Genomic DNA, 27,241 nt, shown 5'->3' with positions numbered 1-27,241 from the left:
GCTTCCAGCATGATGTCAGCCGGACATGTCCTTTTCCACGGGCCCCTAAGTGTTAGCTGCCTGAACTTCATCCCTGCTTTCCAAAATGAGTTTCTTCCTGGCACTCCCTCCTCCATTGGTAAGTAGATCTAAAAAAGGCTTTTCTTGACATTGGCCTCGTCACACAGAGTGTAACTGCAATGAACATTCGAGCTCGTGCCACTTTGACATGGCCGTGTACTTGGCCACCGGCAATGTCAGCGGAGGGGTGTGTGATGACTGTCAGCACAACACCATGGGACGCAACTGTGAACAGTGCAAGCCGTTTTACTTCCAGCACCCGGAGAGAGACGTCCGAGACCCTCACCTCTGTGAACGTACGTGGGGGAATTTCATGACGTTTTCCGTCCTCTTTCAATTTGATTTTTTTTTTAATGTTTATTCATTTTTGAGAGAGAGGGACAGAGCGTGAGCAGGGGAGGGGCAGAGAGAGAGAGAGGGAGATACAGAATCTGAAGCAGGCTCCAGGCTCTGAGCTGTCAGCACAGAGCCCAGTGCGGGGCTTGAACTCACGAGCTGTCAAATCATAACCTGAGCTGAAGTCGGACACGTAATCAGCTGAGCCACCCAGACGCCCCAGTCACCTTTCAGTTTGAATAGGCTGGGGACCACCATCCTCTCGGGACTCCTGGTGTGAGCATGAGACTCCGCTTTATTTTAACTGCTACATAGGATGCTGGCAGCAAAAGCTGCCTGGCACCTTGTCTTCTTTAGTCTATTTCTGTGACCTTCCGAGGGGCCGACGGGAGCGTGTGTTTATACAAACACTCACATTGTTACCTGGTGCTTTTTGTTCTTCTTAGGATGTACCTGTGACCCAGCTGGATCTCAGAATGGGGGAATCTGTGACAGTTACACCGATTTTTCTGCTGGCCTCATTGCCGGCCAGTGTCGGTGTAAATTACACGTGGAAGGAGAACATTGTGAACTTTGCAAAGAGGGCTTCTACGGCTTAAGTGCTGAAGATCCATTTGGTTGTAAATGTAAGCGCATTTGTGAAAAAGTTGGGGTGTTCTCGTGGACGCTGTTCCCGTTTGACTTTGCAGTTCTAAATCCAGACCACCTCTGGGCGCTCACTTGGTTTGTGTTTCTTTGCTTTATTTTATCTTTAATTAAGCTTGTGCCTGCAATCCTCTGGGAACGATTCCTGGCGGGAATCCTTGTGATTCTGAGACTGGTTACTGCTACTGTAAGCGTCTGGTGACAGGACAGCATTGTGACCAGTGTCTGGTAGGTAAATCCTGATTACATGGGATGACGAGTTCGTGACGGTGACAGGTTTTAGTGGAGAATGCCTTTCGCTGCTGCAGACCCTACCATCAATCACCCTTATATATAAATGTTAAAAGACACAAGCCATTCACAGAAGAACTGCCAATGAATTGATTTTAACAAGATATTCACTGTCACTGTTAGAATTATAAAAACCACAGTGACATCCCATTTTTATAGACAGAACTAACAGGTTTTTAAAAATGGGGATGCTAACTATTAGGACATAGTGAGGGGCTGGTCCTCTAAGCTGCTGATGGAAATGCACAGTGGTTCATACTTGGCAAAGAAAGCATTTTAGAAATCTGTTATCCGTAGCTTGTAGAAATGCACGTGCCCTTTGGCCCGGTAATCCCCCTTCTGGGAATCTTTCCTAATGAAATGAGCAGAAAATTGGACAGAAATGTATTCGCCAGAAGACTCATTGCATCTTGTACTAATCATAGCCAAAAACCATGGAAGCAACAGTGGGGAAAATAGTCAACTAAATTTGGGGGTTTGTATACAGTATGATATTCAGCTGCCATTGAAAATGACAGTAACGTGAGGAAATGCTTATGCTGGTATTAAAAAATACATATATAGGATGTGAGTAGTACCTTGACTGTGTAGGAAAAAAATCCATCAAGAAAAACAAAATCTGGAAGGAAATACCCTAAAAAGTTCACTGTGGTGCTTCTGGGTAGAGTAATTCCGAGAGTAGTTTTTTAAATTATTCCGTGTTTTATAACATTGTTAAGAATCCCTTTATAATTTGTGAGAAGGGTTCCACTGACCCCAAATTATGTTTATGACCTATAGGCACATTTGCCTATATCCAGATGCTTAAAGTAAATTTCTGGAAGTCTGATTTAAATCAATGGACCTGGTTTTTATGTGTTCATTAGGAAATAGATATTTATTAAGGTACAGAGAGCTCTTCTCCCCTACATGGATTCTGTTCCATTTCTTTTTATTTCCATCTCCAGTGCTCTCAGGATTCAGTGATTTCCTCCCCTTTCAGATGTGAAAATACTTGCTTTATGCCATTTGGACGCAGATAAATCCTTGAAGAGCTTTGCTTATGAGGTTTTTGACAGGCTGAACTTATGGAAAATTTAAAGGCCTGCCAGGTAGTTGCCAAAAGTCTCTTACTGCCAGAGTACTTCTAATGAACAAGATTGGCCTCTTAGCTGCTTGCTCATATTAATAACTGGACAAAGGCTGTTGGCTTGGAAAAGCAGCTGTTCTGATCTGGCGTTACATGATGATGGCCCCAGCAACCTGCAGCTTGGGTTTCTTGAATTCAGAATGTTTATACTCCTTCCCCTTGTAGGCTTTGTGCTTTCACGGTACAAAAGTGCATTTGGTGGATCAACCCAGACACGCCATAACTTGTTCCTTGTTGAGTCTATTGTGTAATTATGGGAACCCACCTTTCGATGTTAAATCTTTTATTCTGTAGCCGGAGCACTGGGGCTTGAGCAATGATTTGGATGGATGTCGACCTTGTGACTGTGACCTTGGAGGGGCTTTAAACAACAGGTGAGTGAAGCTACACTTTCGCTCTGGTGCTCAGTCCCCTCAGTAAGCCCTCCTGACCTCTAGGAGCCGTGGGATGCTCGGTGTCTCTAAAGGAGGTGAAGTGCTTTCCCCTTGACTGTGAGGGGCCGGCCATCGCTTTCACCTGGGGTCTTAGTGTTTGCAAAGATTGGTTGTCCCAAGTTAGCTTTGAAGCCCTCAAGTACGTTTCTGTTTCTTGGCTTTTAATAGTGTTGTGGTTAGTTTTGTACTTTACAGTGTTTTTAAAATTTTGGAAACAATGTATGCCCGTCGTTTAAAAGAAAAACATTCCAACAGCTAAGGCAGATATCCTGCCCTTCCCCTCCCCCACCCCCCATCCGCGGCTGCAAGTGCCACTGTTAGGAGTTTCTCATAGTCGAGAAACTAATAATAGAGCCCAGAATACCTATTAAAAATGACAATATCTTGTCATCCTTTCGTTTCTTCTTAGTTCCCTACAAATTTTAGGATTGGTTGTTCTAGCTCTGTGAAGAAAGCTGGTGTTACTTTGATAGGTGTTGCGTTGAATATGTAGATTGCTTTGCATAGTATCGACATTTTCACATTTGTTCTTCCAATCCAGGAGCATGGAATATTTTTCCATTTTGTGTGGGTGTGTTTTCTTCAATTTCTTTCATAAGCTTTCTGTAGTTTTCAGTGTATAGATTTTTCACCTCTTTGGTTAGGTTTATTCCTAAGTATCAGTTGGTTTTTGGTGCACCTCTCATTTCTTTTTAAATAACATGTTAGATTAAAAAAAATACATATCAACATGTATCCATGTGCCTCTTTCTTTTTAACAGCATGTATTCATCTACCTCTTCTTTTTTTCTTGGTATTCCGCCATGGGAAATTGCCACAACTTATTTCCTGTTTTTGTTTTTGTTTTTGTTTTGTATAGATGAGGTTCCCAGCAATGGAACGGCTAAGTCAAGTACATGTGCGTTTTTTATTTTTATAGAGATTGTTAGATTATTCTCCAGATTGTGCCAGTATTTTTCCAGCCACCTGGTTACAAAAGCAAATTTTTCCTCAGCCCCACCAGCAGTTGGTATACACTCCTTTTTCAACAACCTAAAAGATGGAAAGTGAGGGGCACTTGGCTGGCTCTGTTGGTAGAATGTGTGACTCCTGATCTCAGGGTCGTGAATTTGAGCCCCATGTTGGGTATGGAGCCTACTGTAAAAAGTTAACTAATTAAAAAAAAAAACACAGAAAATGAACTCCCATTAAAAAAATGTTTTTAGTGTTTATTTTTGGAAGCGAGAGAGACAGAGCACGAGCAGGGGAAGGGCAGAGAGAGAGGGAGACACAGAATCCGAAGCAGGCTCCAGGCCCCGAGCTGTCAGCACAGAGCCCAATGTGGGGCTCGAACTCATGGATCATGAGATCCTGACCTGAGCGGAAGTCAGATGCTTAGCTGACTGAGCCACCCAGGGGCCCCAAAGAACTCCCGTTTTGATTTGTGTTAAGAATCTTTTCATTTTCTTCTTCTTTCTGGTTTTAGTTTTTTTTCCAACCTCTAAGTCTATTAACGAAAACTGCATGCAATCATTTTTAGTTATCAAGACACGTTGGTATCCCTTGAACAGATGAGGTTCAAGCTCTACCAAAAATTAATCCCTGTACACATTTGGCAAGATGTAGATTTGTAGGAGTTACATGAACCACCTTTGAGTCAAAGAGAATGTTGGCCTCTGTAAGTGGGTCGGACTAAGAACATCTGGTAGAGACAGTGTTAAGTGGCGTCTAAGGGGATAGGCAGATGTTTCCTTGTGGCCTGAATCTCCCCTGAGAGAGCAAAAGCTGAAGTCATCAAGCAAGCTCCGTGTACTCCCCAAACGGACTGTCTTACAAGACTGTTTCCCAACACCGTCGTAGTCTGCTGGGAAGGAATGGGATTTTAGGCAGCAAGAACATGTTCTGTTTGGCCTCTGCATTTGGGTTGGTTCCATTCCAGACGCTGCAGTAAACTCAGTACAGCATGTAGCCTCTGGGACTCCAGTGTGAATTTCTGTTCTTAGAAAACCTCCAGAGGGGAGGAAGCAAGGACAGTTCCATAAAAGCAGGGAGGAAAAACTGCTAGTCTGCTTCTGGAATCACGTCTCCGACTCTCCTTTGTGACTCCCAGAACACCTGCTGATTCCTTTAGTAATTGATTGCTCAATTCAAAGCTGTCATCATTCCTAAAATCCTTCTTGATTAGATGAAAGTGGCCTACATTGTTCTCCAAATGATGTCATGAATTCAAGAGTGTCCTATGTGCCTTTACCCTAAATGGTTTCTGTTGCTTACACTCCCTTCCTCTGTTTCTCTATTGCACACACATTTCCTGTCTTTAAACTGCCCACACATGGCCCCTGGCCTCTTCCTTGTCTCTCGTGCAAGAATTTATAGAACTCAGACACTCTAATCAAGAGAGTTTATGAAGTAAAAAATTTTAGGGAAGATTTTAAAGCAGGTAATTTGATCTTCCTAGCATGATTGATGAGATGCCCTATTTTTTTGGCATCACTGATGAAAAAAAATAAGAGCCTTTTTTTTTTTAATGTTTTATTTTTGAGAGAGGGAGCGAGAGAGACTGAGTGTCAGTGGGGGAAGGGCAGAGAGAGACAGAGGAGACACAGAATCTAAAGCAGGCTCCAGGCTCTGAGCTGTCAGCACAGAGCCCAATGCAGGGCTCAAACTCACGAACTTTGAGATCATGACCTGAGCCAAAGTCGGATGTTTCACTGACTGAGCCACCCAGGCACCCCCAAAATAAGAACCTTTAAATATTTCTCTACCTCTGTGACTCTGCAGTGTTTCGTAGCGATCCTTTTCGAAGTTTGCCCCCATGAGGACTTTCTCTAGGAGCCCCATACAGTGATAGAAGATCCAATTAAGTCTTGGGGAACACCAATTCTGCTAGAAGAATGCTTGGTGCATAGTGGCCACTGAGGAGAGATACTTGCTGGGTGATTGTTTTATTGCAACCATGCATAAATATCTTCTACCTGGTAATATTCCTTTGCTCTGCCATAGGTACATGGTAGGTAATGGAATAAACGTTGGTCAAGAAAAAGAATTTGAGAAACAGAAGATATTTATGAGATAAAAACAAATTATGCACTCTTTTGGACAGGCAGTCTCTGGTTGTGACCCCAAACGTTCCTCAGGTACTTTGGCCAGGAGCAGAATTAAACGTGAAAACCACGTCAAGTGGAAAAATGTTTTGTGTAATGAGTCAAATGGTTTTGTTTGTGGGGAATAAAATTTTAACAATCCAGGTCGATCACGTTGACAGGTAATCTGAATTGTGGAATATTTTAGAGAAGACCCATTTTAAGCAATGTGGCTTAAGCCAGGCTAACGAAGCTTTGCCTAGTAAATAACCTGCTTTAATAAATAGGAATGGTTGCTAGGTAAATGCTACTTGCAAGTGTTGGAAAACATTGAAAAATAGAAACGATTTTATAGCATCCTTTAAAATGTATTGCCTCAGTTAAATTTAGAGCTTTGGTGTCTGGCTTGAAACCCACCACTCTTTTGAAGATTTCTGCTTCCTGAACTGACGACCCCAAACTTCCTTGGATGTTTCAACAACACATTACTTCTGTACTGCTTTTAGCACTTAGTGAATTCTGCTCCGTGTTATCGCTATTTGTATTTTAAAGGTCTCTAGACAGAGATTGGGTCTTTTTTTTTTTGAGAGAGAGAGTGAGAGTGTGCATGTGCGAGTGGGGGAGGGGCAGAGAGAGAGGGAGAGTGAGGATCTCAAGCAGGCTCCACGCTCAGTGCCAAGCCCCGTGGGCTCAATCTCCCAAACCATGAGATCATGACCTGAGCCAAAATCAAGAGTTGGACGCTTAACCAACTGAGGCACCCAGGCACCACACAAAGGATTATGTCTTGTTTGTTTTCTCATCCTTCTCCATACTCAGCATCGGGGGCCTTGTAGATGCCCAATAAGTGAGGAGCTGAAATTCATTATACTTTGAAACCAGAGCAGAAGTTAATCCGTGTTTTCACCCGTGTATTGAGTGATAATGGTATCTCACCAGTTGTTAATTGCTGTGGTGGCTGGACGTAAAGAGATTATAGAACACATTTAAGAAACTATCCTCATTGGTTAGGAGGCTGGGAGAGAAGGCCTGGACTGCTGGACCCTGGACTGCTGATCAGTGTGGAATCAGAATTATGGAAGAGATACCAGGGTTGAATAGAGTGGTGGTTCTTATGAATGATGATGTTTTCCCCTTTTTTGTGCCTAATTTCTTAGTAATAGAGAAAAGTTGAAACTAAACAGTATTGTCTCTGCTCATCGCTATTTAAATGAAATAGAATTTCCCTTCCAGTAGAATTTTTGTAAACAAGTGGCTAATTTCTACATTTATGGGAAATCTGTTTTTAATAATCTAGGCCTTCAGCCGCTAGAAAAAAAAAATTGGTCTTGTGTTACTTTTCTTTTGCTGGCATCGTAAATTACTGCAACTTCGTGGCCTAAGACAACATAAGTTTATTATCTTACAGTTCTGTATGTCAGACACGGCCAGCCTTTCTGGAATAAAATCAAGATGTTGGTAGGGCTGTGTTTATGTCTGAAGGCCCTAGGGGAGAATCTGTTTCCTGCTCATTGGAGTTGTTGGCAGAATTCAGTTTGTTTCAGCTATAGGAGGAGATTCCTGATACCCTGCTGGCTGTCAGCTAGGGGCCATTTCCAGCTCCTCGAGGCTGTCCACATCCCTTGACTCACAACTCCCATCTTCAAAGCCAACAACGGTGGGTCAGATCCTCCTCAAGTCCCATCTCTCTGACCCACTTCTCTGCCTGCCTTTTCCACTTTTAAGAAATCATGTGATTAGATTCAGCAACTCTGGATAATCTCCCCATCTCAAGATCCTTAACCTCAGTCGCATCGGCAACCCCCCTGGTGCCATATGAAATCACCTATGAGCAGATTTGGGGGATAATGATCAGTTATTATTCTTAGAGGGGGGGGCGTTATTTCTGCCTGCCACAGGGGCTGACTTATTTTGTCGTCCATCATTATTCTACCTTACTGGTCCAGCAAATGGAATCTGTATCTAGTTATAGGGAAATTTCGTGGTACGGGGCTCAAGTGTACCATTTCTGCCTGATAGGGTTTTTACTTGAACACAAGAAGGATGATTACATGTAATCTTTTGTCTCACTGTGGAGGAGGTAGGATTTGAGCTTCATTTTGGAAAGCTGAGAGAGGTTTGGAAGGTGTGATGGGTGGGCAGGAGGACCTTCCAGCTGGGAGGGGGAAGACAGGCAAAGGTCTGGAGATAGAGTGAGTGTAACATACGCGCAAGACCTGGTCTGACCGTGACCGTCTCCGCTCACATTCCCCCTCTTTCAGCCTGTCATTCCTGTCCTCTCTTTGCCTGTCAGGATCCCCTGCCACCTTCAGAGCATGGCTTCCATGACGCTCCTCAGTCCCCCAATCAGGTGAAGGGTGGCTTCCTCTGCAGCCTATATCTTCACTGTAGCTCTGTGTAGGTACTCAGTGCACTTTGCTTTGCTGCAGTGGTCCCTTGCTTTACAGTTTATCCCCACCCCCCAGTTGGACTGGTAGTTCTTCAGGGCAAGAACTATTTTCCTCCCATTTTTCCTTCTCCATATCCTTCAGAAATAATAGACTCGCCAAGGAGGTATAGATGGATTCAGAGGAAAAGTGACAGCGGGCGAAAATGTGAGGGTGTTGACACCAGGGCCAGTATTGGCTCCGTAAGTACTTGTGAAAGAAGGTGAGGGGTGTGGCTCACCGGAAAACAAAGGGTGGCCACCAGAAGGAGTAGCAGTGGTCTTCAGAGGATGGTTGTGGAGGCTGCTGGAAGCCAGGCAGAGGCATCAGGAGTTGTGGGAGGCTGCTAGAGGGACAGGTATGGCACGATGACACGCTGGATGGTGGTTGTGGCAGTGACAGCAAGATGACACTTCTGAGCTGAAAGACCTCTCGAAATAAGACTTGGATATCGAGGATGAAGGACAAGGAAGGTCATGTCTCGCCCCAAGTCAGAAGAATTTTTAATGTGGCAGTAAGAACAGAGCTGAGGGTAAGTCAGTGTGAGAGGTGATGAGGTGAGTTAGAGATGACAGCGGGATGGCCATGGGAGCGTCCCCTTCGTGGCTGGAAATGGACGAGTCGAGCAGAGCTGAGTGAGGGCCAGAACTTAGGTGCATAGAGGCAGGTGGAGCCACAGGAACACATTCACTAGAGGAGTAAGTCTCCAAGTGGAGCCAGGCCTGTCGGAGACCACGCTTCACGTCTGTGGGCACAGAGGCACGTGATCGCCAGGGCAGATGTTAAGGGAACTCCTTCCATGTGACCGGGTTCTCGTGAGTGGTTTCGTCTTCAGAATTAGGAATCCTGCGTCTGCTCGTCTTTATCCTTCACCGTCATTTGCTTGTTCTCTGGTGATGGCAGGTGAGGAATCGAGTTGTTTTCTTCTTTGGCGGTTCCTGTTTTACACATTCGTTCCCTCAGGAAGGAAGGATTTTCTCTTGTCCGTATGACGTAATGCCCGATGCCTAAGTTTTTGAAAATGACTCTGTTGGTGGACTGTGCCAGAAGATGGCTAGGTCCCAACTATAGCAAGCATTCCTCCTCTGGGAATTGGCTACAGGAGGTTAAGTACTCATGCTTCTGGGTTAGAAGCCATTCACGTGATCTGCAGGAAGAAGACTTTGGGGGGGGACCATGGCAGGGCCGTTGGGGGCATTGGTAATAAGCCTGGAAGCGTTCTGTCTTCCCATGAGTTGTAACTTGCCTTAGGTACTTGGTTTAAAATGCACTTTGGGAGGCACCTAGGTGGCTCAGTCGGTTGAGCATTCGACTTGATAGCAACCCAGGTCACGATCTCATGGTTGGTGGCATCAGGTCCCGCATCCGGCTCTGTGATGACAGCACAGAACCTGCTTAGGATTCTGGCTCTCTGTCTGTCGCTCTCTCTTCCCCTCCCCCACTTGCATGCATGCACTTTCTCTCAAAAATAATCATTTAAAAAATTAATTAAATAAAATGAACTTTGGGATGAGGAAAAAATTTGAACTCTGGGAGTGGGTTTAAAGTAACAATTCCAAACCCCATCTTGACTTCAACAAAGTAAAAAATGGCCACCTATGTTTTGGTTTTACCTGTGCACAAGAGAAAAGAGACATAGCCTGAGAACAACCCGAATATGTTCTAGTCTATCCAGAGGGCTTTATTTGAAACAACATGTCAAATTAAAAAAAAAAAAGTTTGGGGTGCCTGTGTGGCTCGGTCAGTTGAGTGTCTGACTCTTGATTTCCTAGGGTCAGGGGAGTAAGCCCGTGTCGTGCTCCACGCTGAGCGTGGAGCCTGCTTGGGATTCTTTCTCTCTCCCTCTCTCTTTGGCCCTCTCCCCTGCTTGCACTTTATTTCTCTCTCTCAAAAAAAAAAAAAAAAAGTTCTATCATTTACATTAAATCTATTTTATTTGTTCATATTTTGTATTCAGAATGCCTATCCCTACTCATTCTGTTTGTTCAACGAGTGTTTGAGTGTGATCGGTGTGCAGAGGGCTGCGCCAGGTCCCAGGAGGGGGACAGGGGCGTGACCGAGGTGAAGGAGGCATGGTTCCGCCTTTCAAGCAATCTGCCATCTGGTAGAGGCTCAGACGGATCTAGAGAGAAAGTGTCAAGAGAGAAAGTGATAACTGTCTTGACGGTGCAGGTAGAGAAAGCACCATGTGAGAATGGGGGGGGGGGGGGGGGGACCAAAGCAGACGCCATGACAGAGACGAACTGGGCTTGGAAAGGCAGGTAGGATTTGAAGACCGGTTCTTGCTTTAATGACCAGTTACTACGTGACACGCTTTGTTGTACGTGTTGTGACTATATCGTTTCTCCCGCAGGGAGGTGGTGGCAGGAAGGAGAAGGTGGTTCATTCTCTGGGGTGGAGAGTGATGGTCAGGAGATGTGACAGCAGGAGTCCTTTGTGAGCTGAATCTTTGAAAAATAGATGGCTCTCTGCTGGGTGGATAAGACACGAGGGTATTCTCGGCTACCGGAACAACATAAGCCAAGAGAAGGGGTCATGAATCACCCTGTGTGTTGCAGAAATCTTTCATATGGTTGGAGAAGCAAGGGGAGCGGTGGGGCTGGAAAGACAAGGGCCAGGCTATGGAAGGGCCAGCAGGAAGTGATGTGGTCAGTGCATCTTAGGAAGGTCATTTGGGCAGCTTTGCGGGTGGTAGTGGTTTAGCTTGGGAAGTTGGAAGACTGGCAACAAGAACACTGATGGGAAGACCGATTTTACCGTGAGTGAGAGAGTGCAGAAAGGCATAGCCCAGCCGGTGCGAAGTGCGAGACAAAGCGCAAGATCCTAGACCAAGAAATCACATAATTGGGCTCCTCCTTAGTTATGAAAGACTTGAGAGAAGAGCTTCTAGGTTTCTGACTTGGTTGACCTCGTGGCTGGTGGTGTCCTCTCCCCAGTAGAGGACAGGGGAGGAATGGAGTGTTGCCCTTTGTGATCTGTCATTAGCCGCTGGGACAGCTAAGTTGGAACCATCCTTCTGGGAGTCGGATATTTGTGTCTGAGGCCCAGGAAAGAGAAATCAGGCATAAGATAAAAGATACCAAGCAAACACATTGGTGATACCTACAGAAAACCTCAATAAGGTGTGAATGGAGCACAGTGAAGAAAGGTGAGCAAGATGAAAAACCAAAAGAACCAGCTCAGGGGGAGCCTGAGCTCCAGAGTTTGCAATTAATTCGTAGGCAGTGATTTTTTTTTTTTTTGCACATACTTACTTTCTGAAGGAAATAAGTAAACTCTACCTGAACATTTCACCCATTTGATGTTAGTGGGAAATGTAGACGCGTGTCTGGTGGGTTCATCTGCAGATGGGGTGGCACAGCTGACTTGGCTTTGCCCCCCTTTGCAGCTGTTCCCCTGAATCGGGCCAGTGTGCGTGCCGACCGCACGTGATCGGGCGTCAGTGCAACGAAGTGGAGTCTGGTTACTACTTCACCACCTTGGATCACTACATCTACGAAGCAGAAGAAGCCAACTTTGGGCCCGTAAGTAGGAGGGTGCTGGGCAGATGGGAAAAGCCATGTTTGGGGAGCAGTAATGGCATATGCACATTTCATAAGGAGTCCATATAAAAAGTATTTTTACAGCTCTTGTCAGTGGTGGGATCAGGACCATACCTTCTTGGGAGCAGTTCTATTTATTTTTAAGCTTATTGATTTATTTTGGGGGTGGGGGACGGGCACGAGCAGGGGAGGGGCAGAGAGAAAGAGAATCCAAAACATGCTCCACACTGTCAGCATAGAGCCCAAGGCGGGGCTTGAATCCACGAACCATGAGATCATGACCTAAGCCAAAACCAAGAGTCAGACGCTTAACTGACTGAGCCACCCAGGAACTCCAAGCACAGTCCTATTTCAAGCCAAGTAAATCTGTAACTCACAGAGACTTTGGAACATCATTAATAATGCTTCTGGTAGGTTTTTTGGCGGGGCGGGGTGAGTAGTTGTTTTTCATTGGTCCACTCCTCTACTTATGCTCCAAAGTTCTTGTTGATCTAGTATAGAAAATACTCGGAGAAGACATTGCTTTCTGTTGCTGTCATCAGCCATCCCAAAATTCAGTGGCTTACAATGTACGTCTGGCACTTCAGCTGGGGTGGCCAGAACAGCTGTAGGCTAGCTGGGCCTTTTTTTCCACATGACCCCACCCCCAAGAAGCTGCCTTGAGCTTCCTCACAGCATGGTGGATTCAAGACCATGAGACTTATTACATGGGGTCTGGTGTCAAAGAGGAGGAAAGAGACACTGCCAGGTCTCTCAAAGGCTGGGCTTAGAAGTTTCAGAGGTCCCTTTCTCAAATTCTCTTGGTCAGAAGTCACAAGCCCAGAGCAGATCCGAGGGCGGGGTAACACAGGTTCCAACTGTTGGAGGGAGAGCTGAACGCCTCTGCATAGAGAAAATGAAGGACTTTGGAGGCAACTGATCACAGTGGTTCTACGTGATCCTGTGAACAAACTCAGATGGGTGCTTGGGGTAACAGAAACTGATCGATTTTTAGTCTCAGTGACCATCAGAATGAACTCCTCTGTGGTGAGCCCTTGTGATGGTATGAAGTTTCTTCGCTTGTACTTGGAGCTTGAAACGAATGCCAGTGAAAAAGGCAAATACATCCACTGGATACTGGATGCGCCTTGTAGAAAACCTGGGAAATGGCTCGTCACTCCTCGGCTTGCTTATGAAAGCATTTGGGACGTTGCCCCTCCTTCCTTTAGGCTCATTCCTGGTTATATCATAGAAGGTGTCTTCCAGGCCCTTGGAGCCTCATCTCCAGTGTTCCAAGACTACCTCAACCACAAAACCAAACGGAAACCGATTCCTCTTTATATGTCAAAAACTTACACACTCTACCGAAAAACGTGACTGCAAGAGATAGGTGTAATGCCTATGGTTTGGACCTTTGGGTGACTTCAGATTTCTTTAACTGTCGTATTTATTTGAATTCCATTTCAAGTAAAGCATAACTACTGCCCCCCCTTGTCCGCAGGGGGTCAGCATCGTGGAGCGGCAGTACGTTCAAGACCGGATTCCTTCCTGGACGGGAGCCGGCTTCGTCCGAGTGCCTGAAGGGGCTTATTTGGAGTTTTTCATTGACAACATACCATATTCCATGGAGTATGACATCTTAATTCGCTATGAGCCACAGGTAAACCTTCCGTGGACTATCGAGGGTGGTAGAAATCTCTTCTTCTAATGGACACAGTTTTTGTGAAATGTGGAGGTTGCATTAGCGTACAGGAACCCCTCTGACTTCATACCCCTGAGGAAGTGTGAATGTACATTTTTCTCGAATTAAGCTTCGCAAACTTTTAGTGATTCGTCGTTAGGCGTTCAGCCTTGCTGACACCTTGAGGTGGTGATGTGTGAGACCCCCTCCTTGACGTCACAGCCCGCGTAGCCCAGGCTTGGATGCATACCCCACCTTTAACAAAAGGCTGAAAGTGGAAGGTGTAAGAGCAGAGAGGCAGACAGTCCTGGAAGACAGAGAGGCTCACAGCGGCCCAGCTGTGCCAGCAGGTGCCAACACGTCCCATAAAGAATCGGTTCTAGGCCTTAAAACAGAGATGGAATTTGGACATAAAAGGAAGTGAGAAACGGTGTGGCCAGGGGGAGAGCTTTGAGAATGTGGAAACGCAGCTAGATAAGGGCATAGGATTGGCAAGGATGCTGGGATCAGCCAATGGGCTTGGACACTATATTAATAGGGGTTTGAGCAGGGGATTGTCCTGATCTGAGCTGTGTTTCCAGACACAGCTGGAAAGAGGATTGGGAAAGGCGGGGAGAGTCGGGAGGCTGTGTCTCGTCCTGGTGAGACGAGATTAGGGCTGGAGCTGAGACAAGAGCAGAGGAAATGGTAAAGAGGGAAAGGAAATGCAAGCAAGTGTTTTTCATTTAAACTTGGCAAATGACCGATTGGGAGAGGTCTTTGTAAACAGGCAGCAGCGGCCAGTGTGGATGCTCCTTTGATGGCTTGCTGCTTCTTCTAGCTCCCCGACCGCTGGGAAAAAGCTGTCATCATGGTGCAGCGACCTGGAAAGATCCCAACCAGCAGCCGATGCGGTAATACCATTCCCGATGATGACAACCAGGTGGTGTCCTTATCGCCTGGCTCAAGGTCAGTGTGACACTGCTTTGCAGCTCAGGAGAATGAACATGCAAATTGTTTTTTTTGTCCCTGGTAACTTGCCTTGTGCATTGTCCAGTTAGCATTTCCGAGCCACAGCCAAACATGGGCAATTGCCTTTCTTCCTTGGCAAGGATCTATGTAGATCTTCGACTGATGGACTGATGGATTGGACACTTAAAAGCTGACTTTCTGTTGTTATTTTTCCCTCTCGTTTTGGGGCAGGTATGTCGTCCTTCCGCGCCCCGTGTGCTTTGAGAAGGGTGTGAATTACACGGTGAGGTTAGAGCTGCCTCAGTACACGTCCTCCGACAGCGACCTGGAGAGTCCCTACACGCTTATCGACTCCGTAAGTGGAAGGCCATTTCTGACGTGAAGGTCATGGGGGAAAGGCTGGGCAGAGAGGGTTCATCTGCTCCCCCAGAGGATTTGATGGAGGGGTAACATGGAGAGCTTAGGTACAGTCATTCTTTCTTGCCTCCAATGCCACTTTGCTTATTTATTTTATTTTATGTTTGTTTTTTTGAGAGAGAGAAAGATCACACATGAGCAGGGGAGGAGGAGTGGGGGTGCGGGGAGAGAAAGAGAGAGAGTGAATGAATGAATCTTAACTAGGCTCCACGCCCAGCACAGAGTCCAGCTCCCGTCTTGATCCCATGATCCTGGGATCATGACCTGAGCTGAAATCAAGAGTCTGATGCTCAACCAACTGAGCCACCCAGGCGCCCCTGTCTGTTGATTTTAATAAAAACTCTGCCGTCTGGAAAGGATTTACTCAAGCTGATTGTTGATGAAAATAAAAAGTATCTTAAAAATGGCATTGCAAAAGCCATCAGGCTCTGTAAGGTATCTCTAAATTTTTTTCTGGCAGGACTATTTACGAGCGAAGAGGTATTTACTGTATTGAATGAGTCCGAGTGTTTTCATTGCCGGAGTCAAAAAAGCATTTGGGGCTTTCACGTGTTGGCTTGTTTCAGTTGACAACACAGACACCACCGTAAGAACGCTCTGCTGTTCCTCTTTCTCCGCAGCTTGTTCTCATGCCGTTTTGTAAATCACTGGATATCTTCACCGTGGGAGGATCAGGGGACGGGTTGGTCACCAACAGCGCCTGGGAAACCTTTCAGAGATACAGATGTCTGGAGAACAGCAGAAGTGTTGTGAAAACACCAATGACCGACGTGTGCAGAAACATAATCTTCAGCATTTCTGCCCTGTTACACCAGACAGGCCTGGGTAGGTATCCCCGACCCCTCTTTCTTGACAGGTAGGAGTACTTGGCACCGCGAGGTGTGTTGGAAGGCATGCCCTCCAGTTCTGTGGTAGGCAGGTGGCAAGCACAAAGGAAATAGTGTCTCAACTGTGATTTGTCTTTTCTCTTTTTTTTTTTTTTTTTTTTTAAGACTATTTTAGCGATGGGGTACCTGGGTGGCTCAGTCGGTTGAGCATCCGACCCTTGGTTTCAGCACAGGTCAGGGTCTCCCGGTTTGTGAGTTCGAGCCCCACGTCGGGTTCTGTGCTGAAGGTGTGGAGCCTGCTTGGGATTCTTTCTCTCTCCCGCTCTCTCTGCCCCTCCCGTGTCTCTCTCTCTCTCTCAAAATAAATAAACAAACTTTAAAGAAAAAAAAAAACAAAGGAATATTTCAGTGATAGAGCACCACTATTTTAGTGATAGATGCAATCGATATTCAGGAAATACACACGGTGACGAGGGGCAAAGCCATGAGGACGCTGCATTTCCGTAGGCAGGTGGGGACTTGGGATGGAATCAGGGAGCATCATACTACTGAAGTTTGCTTTTCTCCCTGAAAGGTCATACCGTTCCCAAAGGTCACTGGCTTTTGTCTACGGTCCTGTGCTTATTTGACCTTTGAAGGCAAGGGGAGAAAAACCTTAATGACCTCCTTCCGAGAAAAACTGCTTTTATCTGCCAACTCCATCTCCTGTTGGTTCCCGCCTGCTCATCATAGGGATGACATTGTTTGAAATGGGAATTCTGAATAAGCCAAGGTGGTGAAGGGGAAGGATCAGGGCAAGCCCAATGGTCTGGTTCACAGCCAGTGTGACTGGCTACATGCATTGCTTTTTTTTTTAATATATATAATGTTTTAAAATGTTTATTCATTTTTGAGAGAGAGAGAGAGAGAGAGAGAGTGTGTGTGTGTGTGGGGGGGGGGTGGGTGGGCAGAGAGAGAGGGAGACACAGAACCCAAAGCAGGCTCCAGGCTCTGAGCCATCAGCACAGAGCCCGACGTCGGGCTTAAACTCACATAACACGAGATCATGACCTGAGCCAAAGTCGGACGCTCAACCGACTGAGCCACCCAGACACCCCATGCCACGCTCCTCTCTCTCTCTCCTGGGGTTGGCTGCTCCGTGTCTCAGGTTCTGACCTCTCTCTCCCCTGCAGCTTGTGAATGTGACCCCCAGGGCTCCTTAAGTTCCGTCTGCGATCCCAATGGAGGCCAGTGCCAGTGCCGGCCCAACGTGGTTGGAAGAACCTGCGACAGATGTGCCCCGGGCACCTTCGGCTTTGGCCCCAGTGGCTGCAAACGTACGTTAATCAGAATTGTCACGTATCCGTTGAGATGACCCGGGAAATACCGAGCTGGGCTTTGTGGCTTTGGAAGGCAGGGCTTCCCTCTGCAAAACCCATCGCCTGAGTCACGAGCGTTCTGAACCGGGCACGGGGGTGCTTCTGTTTGGGGGTGTGTTTGCATTTAGGGAGTTTCTCAAGGCGGTTCCACCCTCGCCTGTCCCTTCAGCTTGTGAGTGCCACCTGCAAGGGTCCGTCAACGCTTTCTGCGACCCCATCACTGGCCAGTGCCACTGCTTCCAGGGGGTGTATGCTCGGCAGTGTGACCGGTGCTTGCCCGGCTACTGGGGCTTCCCCAGCTGCCAGCCCTGCCAGTGTAACGGCCACGCCGACGACTGTGACTCTGCCACCGGGGCGTGCTCGGGCTGCCAGGACTACACCACGGGGCACAACTGTGAAAGGTACGTGCTCACCACCTCTTTTTTTAGGTTTTTTTTTTGAATGTTTATTTTTGAGACAGGGAGAGACAGAGCATGAACGGGGGAGGGTCAGAGAGAGAGGGAGACACAGAATCCGAAACAGGCTCCAGGCTCCGAGCCATCAGCACAGAGCCCGATGCGGGGCTCGAACTCACGGACCGCGAGATCGTGACCTGAGCTGAAGTCGACGCTTAACCGACTGAGCCACCCAGGTGCCCCTTTTTTTTTTAATTTAAATTTTTAATATCTCTAGAGGAGTATAGATGTCTAGAACACGTATAACCAGAAAAGAGTAAACGTGAAGGTCGAACATTTCACATTATCTTACGATGCAAATCACATCAAGTTTTTATTGTGTCATCATCAGAAATTATAACCACTGCTGGATGTACATATAAGATTATTGCTGCATGAGCATTTTTGGAGTGATCAACTCAGCGGATTTTTAGTAATCCAAAACTTCACAAGATCCCCTTTTTTTATTTTTATTAAAAAAACTTTTTTAGGGGCGCCTTGGTGGCGCAGTCGGTTAAGCGTCCGACTTCAGCCAGGTCACGATCTCGCGGTCCGTGAGTTCGAGCCCCGCGTCAGGCTCTGGGCTGATGGCTCGGAGCCTGGAGCCTGTTTCCGATTCTGTGTCTCCCTCTCTCTCTGCCCCTCCCCCATTCATGCTCTGTCTCTCTCTGTCCCAAAAATGAATAAAAACGTTGAAAAAAAAAAAAAAAAACTTTTTTAATGTTCATTTTTGAGAGAGAGAGCAAGTGGTGGAGGGGTAGAGAGAGAGGGAGACACAGATTCTGAAACAGGCTCCAGGCTCCGAGCTATTAGCACAGAGCCCGACACAGGGCTGGAACCCAGGCACCCCAAATCCAGTTTTTTTTTTAAACAAGTTAGTTAACGTAGTATACTAATGATTTCAGGAATGAAATTTAGTGGTTCATCACTGACATATAACACCCTGTGCTCATCCTAACAAGTGCCTTCCTCAATGTACATCACCTATTTAGCCCATATGCCTACCGACCTCCCCTCCAGCAGCCTCCACTTTGTTCTCTGTATTCAAGAGTCTCGTATGGTTTGTCTCCCTCTGTTTTTATCTTAGTTTTGCTTCACTTTCCATACTTTCACCTGTTGTGTTTCTTAAATTCCACATGAGTGAAAGCATATGTTTATTTTTCTCTGACTAACTTATTTCGACACTGTAGATCCATCCACATTATTGCGAATGGCAAGATCTCATTCTTTTTGATGGCCAACTAGTATTCCGTTGTATATAAGTACCACATCTTTCTCCATTCGTCAGTTGATGGACATTTGCGCCGTTTCCATACTTTGGCTATTGTCCATACATTGCTATAAACATTGGGGTGCATGTGCCCCTTCAAATCAGCATTTTTGCACCCTTTGGATAAATACCTAGTAGTGCAATTGCTGGGGCGTAGGATTCCCGGCCTCTTGAAAGCGAAGAGAATGAGATCATTTTTGGCTGAGCAAACAGCATCTTAGACCAACACCAGGCAAAAGCTCCAGCAGACTCCAGAAGGTTTCATTTCTGACCACCTCAGTATTTCCTAGGAACTCAGTCCTTTAGCTAGCCCGTAGTTGATTCCTTCTATGCGCTGGGCATTGTGCTGGCACTGCAGAGGCAGCAGAGAACAAAACCAACGTGAGCTGCCCTCCTGGGGTGCCATCCTAGAGGTCAGCACAGACCTGGACGGAAATCCTGTCTCAGCGGATTCTTGCCCAGGACCCGAATTCTGAAATGTTAATGCCTAAATTGGGTCAAGGTAGAAACCAAATCCGAATAGGATTAATCAAATTTTAGACGGCTTTTTGGTTTGAAACACATTATGCAGCTACAGGTTCTGGGAGACCGTAGAAAATGTGCATCGGTATACCTGTTCTCCAGGTAGCAAATGAATTGAGTAATTTTTATACTCTAAAGCATACCCCACTGGGTATAGTAAAAGAGGACCTACCTAGAACGTACCCCTACTAACAGTACAGCCAAGCTCGGTAGATGAGAAATAATCCATGTGGAAAAATCACATGCTGGTTTACACTGTTCATCACTAAATAAAGGCAGATGTGCTATGAGAACCTGATTTTTCTGGAGTAAATAGTCTTCACCTTTTACCCCAATAGATTTTTCTGTCTTTTAACGTCCATCCACACTATCTGGGACTTTTGTTTTTAAAATAGCAACAAATGCTTCAGTCAGTGGGAAAATTGCTCATCGGATGAGGGAGAAATTGTCCATGGAAAGTGAATACGTGATTCACTCATGGCAGAAAGACGTGCCTGGACGCAAATACACGGTTCCCGGCTCTGTGCTAGAGTGGTTGGTAGTCAAGAATTTGGAGGTTCCAGTAAACTACTCCATCAAATAAAAGTTACTCCTTCCAAGTACAAAAGTGCCTTGTAAGAAGATAACAAGGAGACAGTTATACAAGTCTTGAAAGGAAGAAATTAACATATTGATGGTGTCGTTTTTTTGCATTAAGTTTTTCATTCTTGTTCTTTGGAAGATAGAGAATAAGTTTGAGAAAGACCGACAGATGAGAAACTTAGATTCAAAAGGACAAGGGGGGGCCTGGGTAGATAAGTCAGCTAAGTGTCTGACTTGATTTCAGTTCAGGTAATGATCTTGGGGTTTGTGGGATCAAGCCCCGCCTTAGGCTCTATGCTGACAGTGCGGAGCCTGCTTAGGATTCTCTCTCCCCTTCTCTCTGCCCTCTCCTGCTCGCTCTCTCTCTCTCTCTCTCTCTCTCTCTCACTCACTCAAAAATAAACTTTAAAGGGGAGCCTGGGTGGCTCAGTTGGTTAAGCGTCCGACTTCGGCTCAGGTCATGATCTCACAGTCCGTGAGTTCGAGCCCCGCGTCAGGCTCTGTGCTGACAGCTCAGAGCCTGGAGCCTGTTTCACATTCTGTGTCTCCCTCTGTCTCTGCTCCTCCCCTGCTCATGCTCTGTCTGTCTCTGTCTCAAAAATAAAAAAACATTTTTAAAAATTTAAAAAAATAACTTTAAAAAGGACAAGAGAGTGGGGTGGGGAACACAGGTGGTTACCCGCCCTGCGGGTGTGAAATCCAGCATGCTGGGCAATGTAGTGGGACAAGCATCTGTGAGAAGAGCCTACTTGATATTTGGGACTGTTTTGGGTTTTATTTGTAAAGCGTTTTGTTTCTTTTAGGAAAATGAGGGTGTGGGAGGGGGAAAATTTTTAGCCCTGCGTTTGGATGACAAAGCTTTATTAAAATACCTGGGATTCTGTAAACCAACTTCTCATCTTTCTTTTTTCTTTGCTTCTCTCTTTTTTCTTCATTCCAAGAAGATCAGAGTTTCAATCCTGTGAATTTAAAAAGTAGCCCTTGGTTCAGCTCACTCCCAAGGGGGGAAGTGGTGGGAGAGGCAGGAAATGAACACTCAGTTTCTATCATGAGGTAGTTGGATGTATTTCACCTAGAAAAGCCTCATAGAAAACTTTTTCAGAGCCCGTCATGCAAAATTGCTTCACCTCTGCTGACTTTCCCAGCACATAATCCGGGAACATGTTCTTGTTTCGTGTCTGTGTCTAATTAAATAGAAGGTTAATTTCCACTAAACAGCTTTCCCTTGTATTTCCTCATCTCCCTCCCTCTGCCCCCATTTAAAAAAAAAAAACAAAACAAAAACTTCTGTCTCAAAAGGAAAAGAGCAAAACAAAAACAAGCCATGGAAAACAAAATGAATTGGCAATGTTTAGACCTGAGTTCCAGGCTCAGCTCTGCTTCTAACCTGCTCCATGACCCTGGGGGAGTTAGCTCACCTCTCTGAGTGTCCCGCCACCAACGAGTACCGTAACCAGGTTGGGTTAGATGATCTCCAAAGTCCCTTCAACCTTTTACGTTACAGGAAGTGGAAAAAGTAACCCAATTAATCACTCACGTAGAGAAGCAGCATCACATAGAAGAATTCTTGCTTCAGACAAGTCAGGAGGCTGAATTCAGATCCTGGCTTATCAGTAACTGGCTGTGTAGGCCTTGCAAGTCATTTAAGCTCCATGGATTCCTGATCTGTAAGGAGAGGAGTTGGGAGTTGATAAATGACATCCCTTGTGCGTCTCTTGTTTGAAACCACCTGACGGGCGCCTGGGTGGCTCAGTCGGTTAAGCGTCCGACTTCAGCTCAGGTGATGATCTTGCAGTTTGTGAGCTCAAGCCCCGCATCGGGCTCTGTGATGACAGCTCAGAGCCTGGAGCCTGCTTTGGATTCTGTGTCTCCCTGTCCCTCTCCCACTCCCCCACTTGTGCTCTCAAAAATGAATAAATGTTAAAAAAAAATTTTTTTAAAAACTAACAAAAAAAAAAAAAAGAAAGAAACCACCTGGAAGACGCAAGAGTCCTGCTGCTGGAGCGCATCCTTATCAGCTTTGTTACTGGTAAAGGCTGGATTGCAGAACATTCCACCATGGGCTTGCTAACTGATTCATCACACCTCTGGGGCATCGACAGACGATCGCATGCTGTCTTCCCACCCTGCACCCACCCCCTTCTCCAGACCCTTTAATGCAAGGCAGAATGCTCTGGAAGGCAGAGAGCTGGTAGGACAATAGGGTCACGTGAGGAGATGTATCTCTTCTTCTGGGGGCGGGGGGGGGGGTGGGGGAGGGGGAAGTGAGTTAGGGTCCTACTGCAGTGACCCTGCAGGTGTTATCCCGAGACCAGCAGCATCAGCATCACGTGGAACTTACTGAGTTAGAAATGAAGGGATGAGCTAGCAAACCGTTTTAGCAAGCCCTCCAAGGGATTCTGATTGGTGTTACCATTGGAGAACCAGCACCCTAATGAAAAGTTCTCCAAGTCAGAACATGAGGAATGGGGAGTGAACGTTCCCCAAGCAGAGAACACAGTTTCTCAGACTCCTTCTTGTAACAGGTTTCTTACAACTGTGATTCATGGCCCTCTCTCCTCTGCGACTGATGCAGGTGCTTGGCCGGTTACTATGGCGATCCCATCATTGGGTCAGGAGATCACTGCCGCCCTTGTCCTTGCCCAGATGGTCCCGACAGTGGACGCCAGTTCGCCAATAGCTGCTATCAAGATCCTGTTACTTTACAGCTTGCCTGTGTCTGTAATCCCGGATACGTTGGTAAGTAAGGTACAGACTTTTGGAGGAAAGGATGTGTTATATTTATGAGTGTGGTTGTTGGTAAAGAAAAAAGATGAAGAGGGAACCAATTGAGTTTCATTTTTACGATCCTTAGTTACACCTGAAGGGAAGGTGAAACACAAAAGATGCTCTTTTCCTGTTGGGCATGTGGAGAAGAGAATTCTCGAGTCTCCGTGATGATGTTATAATACAAAACAGGATAGCAAGTTCACTTAAATCCATGAGTGAATCCCTAGGAATAGTTTTCCCTTACTACGCAGTAGGAAGATTATCTTACATTTTACTTCTCCTCTCCCTTATCCAGCTCCTGGCAGAAGGGTCTCAAGGTAGTGGTGAAGTGGCCAAACAGTGGGCGGAAGGAAGACAACTGCCATCCCCAGATGGCCCCCAGATAATGGAATTGGTCAAAGCTAGATGTGTTCTTTGTGGTTTATTATACTCACCATGATCTGTCAACACTCAAGGAGGACAGTTCCTTGTGAAAATAAGCTCCCTTTCATTTCACCCTTGATGCCACAGTTTCAGATACTAGTTGGGCTTATTCTTAGCGGAGAAATATTGGCACACGTGTCAGGATTTCAGGATTTCTTAGGGAAATTGGTCATCATGAGGCACCCCATTTTGCAGGTTGCTCACGCAGGAGCGGTGATTTTTTTCCGTTAACGTAATGTTTGCATTAGGAGTTAAGATCAGTGAAGCTTTACGCTGTTAGGTGGCGATTTAGCTTCAAATCGGCTCTACCCTATGGAATGAGAAGCTGAAATGTCCTGTTACAACTCTTGCAACTGGCCATGTCCCCGCTGTGGCCTCTGAGCCAGGGTGCCGCCATGTTGCAAACTACAAAATTCTTCTTGCCCCTGGCATCTTGTCCGTCCTAAAGACGGGGTCATCCCGGGCTCTGGGAGGAACACAGCACTGCCTGGGGGGGCGGTGCAGGAATGTCGGCGGGGTGGGGGGTGGCTGGACTTTTCAGTCAGCAAGCTGAAGGGGTTGTGCTTGGTCACCAGGCTCCAGATGTGACGACTGTGCCTCAGGCTTCTTTGGCAATCCCTCGGACGTGGGGGGCTCCTGTCAGCCTTGCGAGTGTCACGGCAACATTGACACGACAGACCCGGAAGCCTGTGACAGGAAGACCGGAAGGTGCCTTAAGTGCCTGTACCACACGGAAGGGGACCAGTGCCAGCTCTGCCGACTCGGGTACTATGGGGATGCGCTCCGCCAGGACTGTCGAAGTAAGATACGGATTCATCTTGCCCGCTTAGAAGGACTTCTGCCTTCTTCTTCGTCATCGGGGGATAATGACATCTTGAGGTGTTTGTTTTGTTTGGGAAAACCCTTTTAGAGTTTTTCCTCTGACAAAAGAAAGATGAGACTGACTTTTTTTTTTTTTTTTTTAACATCCTCATTTTTCTGGCAAGACTGAAGTCCCAAGATGTAACTCAGTGCCTGAGGGAGGGAACCGAAAAGAAAACTGTGTAGCTGTGTCACCACGATAAGTGCCACCCAGTAGAGTGTATTGATTTTATGTTCTGCCCGTGAACTTGCCAATGGGCTGGGGCTCCTAGGTCCTAAATACCTACTGGGGTCCGTACCTTTCCTCGTGTCATTGATGGGGAGAGCCTTCCCACTTAAGGGGAAGGAAGGGACATCTCTGAAGTGTCTCCCGAACATCTCCTTTTGTCTGACAACGTTCATTACCGCTGCTCCCTGCCAAGAATTTGAAATCACTAGATATCTCAAGTCCCACAGCAGACTTTTTGTTATTTCCAGTTAAATCCTCAATTTTCAAATGATTTGCCAGCAGCTTGTTAAGTCTGAGTATTTCAGAAATGCTGTTAGGCAAAATGTGTCGTGCTGCCCATTCACCTGGGATATGTCGGAAAGGTCTGCGTCATAAGAACTGCGAAAGAACAGCACTTTTAGTGTTTTGGGGGTTTTTTTTGGTTTTGTTTTTTGTTTTTAATCCCTCCATTCCTTTCCTTACTTGTTTGCATCTCCAGGCCAAAATCTGGAGAGGGAAAATCTTAGCCATGAGAAGGTAGTGAACTTTTGCATCGCATTGGGTGTTTTGTGAATTCTAGGAACTTGATGCATGTGAGTAAATCCGATCCCGCTGTTCCTTTACAGAATGTGTCTGCAATTACCTGGGCACCGTGCAGGACCACTGCAACGGCTCTGACTGCCAGTGTGACAAAACCACCGGTCAGTGCTCGTGTCTTCCTAATGTGGTCGGGCAGAACTGTGACCGCTGTGCGCCCAACACCTGGCAGCTGGCCAGCGGGACCGGGTGTGACCCGTGCAGCTGTGATCCCGCTCATTCCTTTGGGCCATCTTGCAATGAGGTGAGGCGCTGTGGCCGGGGGTGAGGCTGTCATGGCAGAAGGAAAGGGTCTCATCTGTAGGAGTCCTGCCCGTCGGGTGGCTTGGCCCCAGTTAGAGAAGGGCACCCCCTCCTCACGCTCGCAGCCTCACCTCGGAGCACACGGCTTGGCAAACACAGCGCAGACTGAATATCAGCTCTCACTTGATGGCTCGTCGGGGATGACCTTTCAGTCCAGGGCCCCTGCTGTGGTGTGGACCCCCATGAGCACGGACAAGGGTGTGCTATATCTCCTCCATACCAGGCTGCTGAATCAGACCCTTTTCTTAGCTGTCCAGCCTGAAAGGAAGCCAGCGGCCATTTCCAGCACTGCAAAAGGTGCTGTTGTTTCCTGACGCACCCTGAGAATGAAGGGCTCCCCGCGGCAGGTGACTCTCTCAGGGTGGCCTAGGTCTTTAGCGGTTTGTGAAGAAACCTGTAAATAAAGCCTAACGTGCTCTGGGCCTTTCCAGCCCGTGGTACAGAACAGCAGGAAGGAGACGCTGGCATGGGGGCCCGAGCACCCAGGAGAGAAGTGAGATTCGCTCCTCCCGTCAGGATGTAGGGGTCTTTTCAGGCTAACAGTCCAGTCCCACCTGCCCTAACCGGCAGCCGAAGAAGAAAACACACGCTGCCTCCCACCCGGCAGCCCTTGTGACCGAGGTGTGTTTTCTGGCCGCAGTTCACGGGGCAGTGCCAGTGCATGCCTGGGTTCGGAGGCCGCACCTGCAGCGAGTGCCAGGAGCTCTTCTGGGGAGACCCCAACGTGGAGTGCCGAGGTGAGGCCGCGGGCATTCTCGGTTGGCGTTGGATCAGGGTGGAGGGAGCAGACAGGTGTCTCCCCGAGCTTTTTGTCAACTCTACAGCGGAATACCAGTGCGTTTATTGCTGTGCTTCATTACAAAAGAAACTCGCGCTCGTTGTTTGAGAAATGACTGGGGCGCCTGGGTGGCTCAGTCGGTTGAGCGTCCGACGTCGGCTCGGGTCACGATCTCAGGGTTCGTGAGTTCGAGCCTCGCGTCAGGCTTGCTGCTTTCAGCCTGTCAGCACAGACCCCGCTTCAGATCCCCCTCTGCCTCCTCTCCCCCACTTGCCCTCTGCCAAAAAATAAATGACTATTTCAAAAAATAAGAATAAAAATAAAAATCTAACGAACGTAGCCCTATTGAGAGCGTAGGTAGTAAAAGCAGGCCTGCATTCCCCAGGGGGTAACCTTTGTCTCTGCACAAAGCCGTGTACACGTTATGAAGACACACAGAATGGCTTTTTTAGATGCTTTTAACCAAAACGGGCTCATATTAACCATGTATTTCCGCAGACTGACTTTCCCCCCCTCTGAACAGTATCTATGGCCAGCTTCCTTACCAGCACACACGGAGTTAAATGCTTGCTCTGGTAAATTCGTCCAATTCCAATGCGTCAAGTGCACTTTGCTGACAGCGAAAGCCATCGGTGCGTGTGCCCCCGTGTGATGTCCCCACCAGTGGGAAGCAGAGGGCAACGTCCTCACATCTTGACGCACAACAAAAGAATAGGTGACAGGCACTCTAGGTCTGTTACGTGTGAACAAAAGCCAGATTTTCATGTAGGCTTATGATAAAACTGAGTACGAGGGAAGACTTGACATTTTCTTGAGAACAAAAACTTGTTGAAATCATATGAATCGTAAGGGTTGCTTAATTTTCATGCTGTTGCAATTTCGGTTTGGACCTGCCAGATATTTTCCAATGTTTTCAGGTCTTAAAGGGAGAGCATTTGTGGAAAGGATTTTAATGGACTGTTTCTATTCTGTTTTCCTGTTTTTTCTTTCCTACTTGGGTTTTCTTCCCCATGTTCCACACTTATAAGTATGGAAACTATCTCTGCAGTTTCTTCACTGGTCTTGGATATGTTTTCCTCATTACACGTCTGAAATTCTAGGTCCCTATCGGACTCTAAATAAAAAGTGACCTTTTTGTTTTTTGGATGCGACTATCACAAGAAATGATACAGATGTTCAAGTTAGCGGTTCCCTGAGTATCTCCTATCCAAGGTCAGAACCGAGATACTAAGTGTTCCTTCAGAGTCTGCCCATCTGTTCCTTAACGAGGGGGGAGAACCGACCCGAACAAATATCAGATGATTTGTTTTTCAACTGAGGCTTGGTCAGAAGGGTTTGTACCAACATCATAGGTTA

The 27,241-nt window shown here is 46.7% G+C and overlaps 1 protein-coding gene across 1 annotated transcript in view; it reads left to right on the top strand.

Annotated features, from left to right (window-relative positions):
• LAMB1 (laminin subunit beta 1) overlaps window positions 1–27,241 on the top strand; it is a 74,575-nt gene that overhangs the window by 22,651 nt on the left and 24,683 nt on the right. Inside the window, exons 9-23 of the mRNA XM_086696956.1 lie at window positions 168–356; window positions 843–1,022; window positions 1,157–1,269; window positions 2,756–2,835; window positions 11,772–11,907; window positions 13,406–13,564; window positions 14,406–14,533; window positions 14,768–14,891; window positions 15,574–15,778; window positions 16,953–17,096; window positions 17,308–17,539; window positions 22,522–22,685; window positions 23,714–23,938; window positions 24,834–25,048; window positions 25,748–25,844. Coding sequence (XP_086553082.1) covers window positions 168–356; window positions 843–1,022; window positions 1,157–1,269; window positions 2,756–2,835; window positions 11,772–11,907; window positions 13,406–13,564; window positions 14,406–14,533; window positions 14,768–14,891; window positions 15,574–15,778; window positions 16,953–17,096; window positions 17,308–17,539; window positions 22,522–22,685; window positions 23,714–23,938; window positions 24,834–25,048; window positions 25,748–25,844 — 2,391 coding nt within the window. The remainder of the gene's footprint in view (window positions 1–167; window positions 357–842; window positions 1,023–1,156; window positions 1,270–2,755; window positions 2,836–11,771; window positions 11,908–13,405; window positions 13,565–14,405; window positions 14,534–14,767; window positions 14,892–15,573; window positions 15,779–16,952; window positions 17,097–17,307; window positions 17,540–22,521; window positions 22,686–23,713; window positions 23,939–24,833; window positions 25,049–25,747; window positions 25,845–27,241) is intronic.

Source organism: Puma concolor, chromosome A2 (assembly GCF_028749965.1).
Source record: "Puma concolor isolate L17-30 chromosome A2, mPumCon1.1.hap2, whole genome shotgun sequence".
Classification (NCBI taxonomy): Eukaryota; Metazoa; Chordata; class Mammalia; order Carnivora; family Felidae; genus Puma; species Puma concolor.
This window is presented reverse-complemented; position numbering and strand designations above follow the sequence as displayed.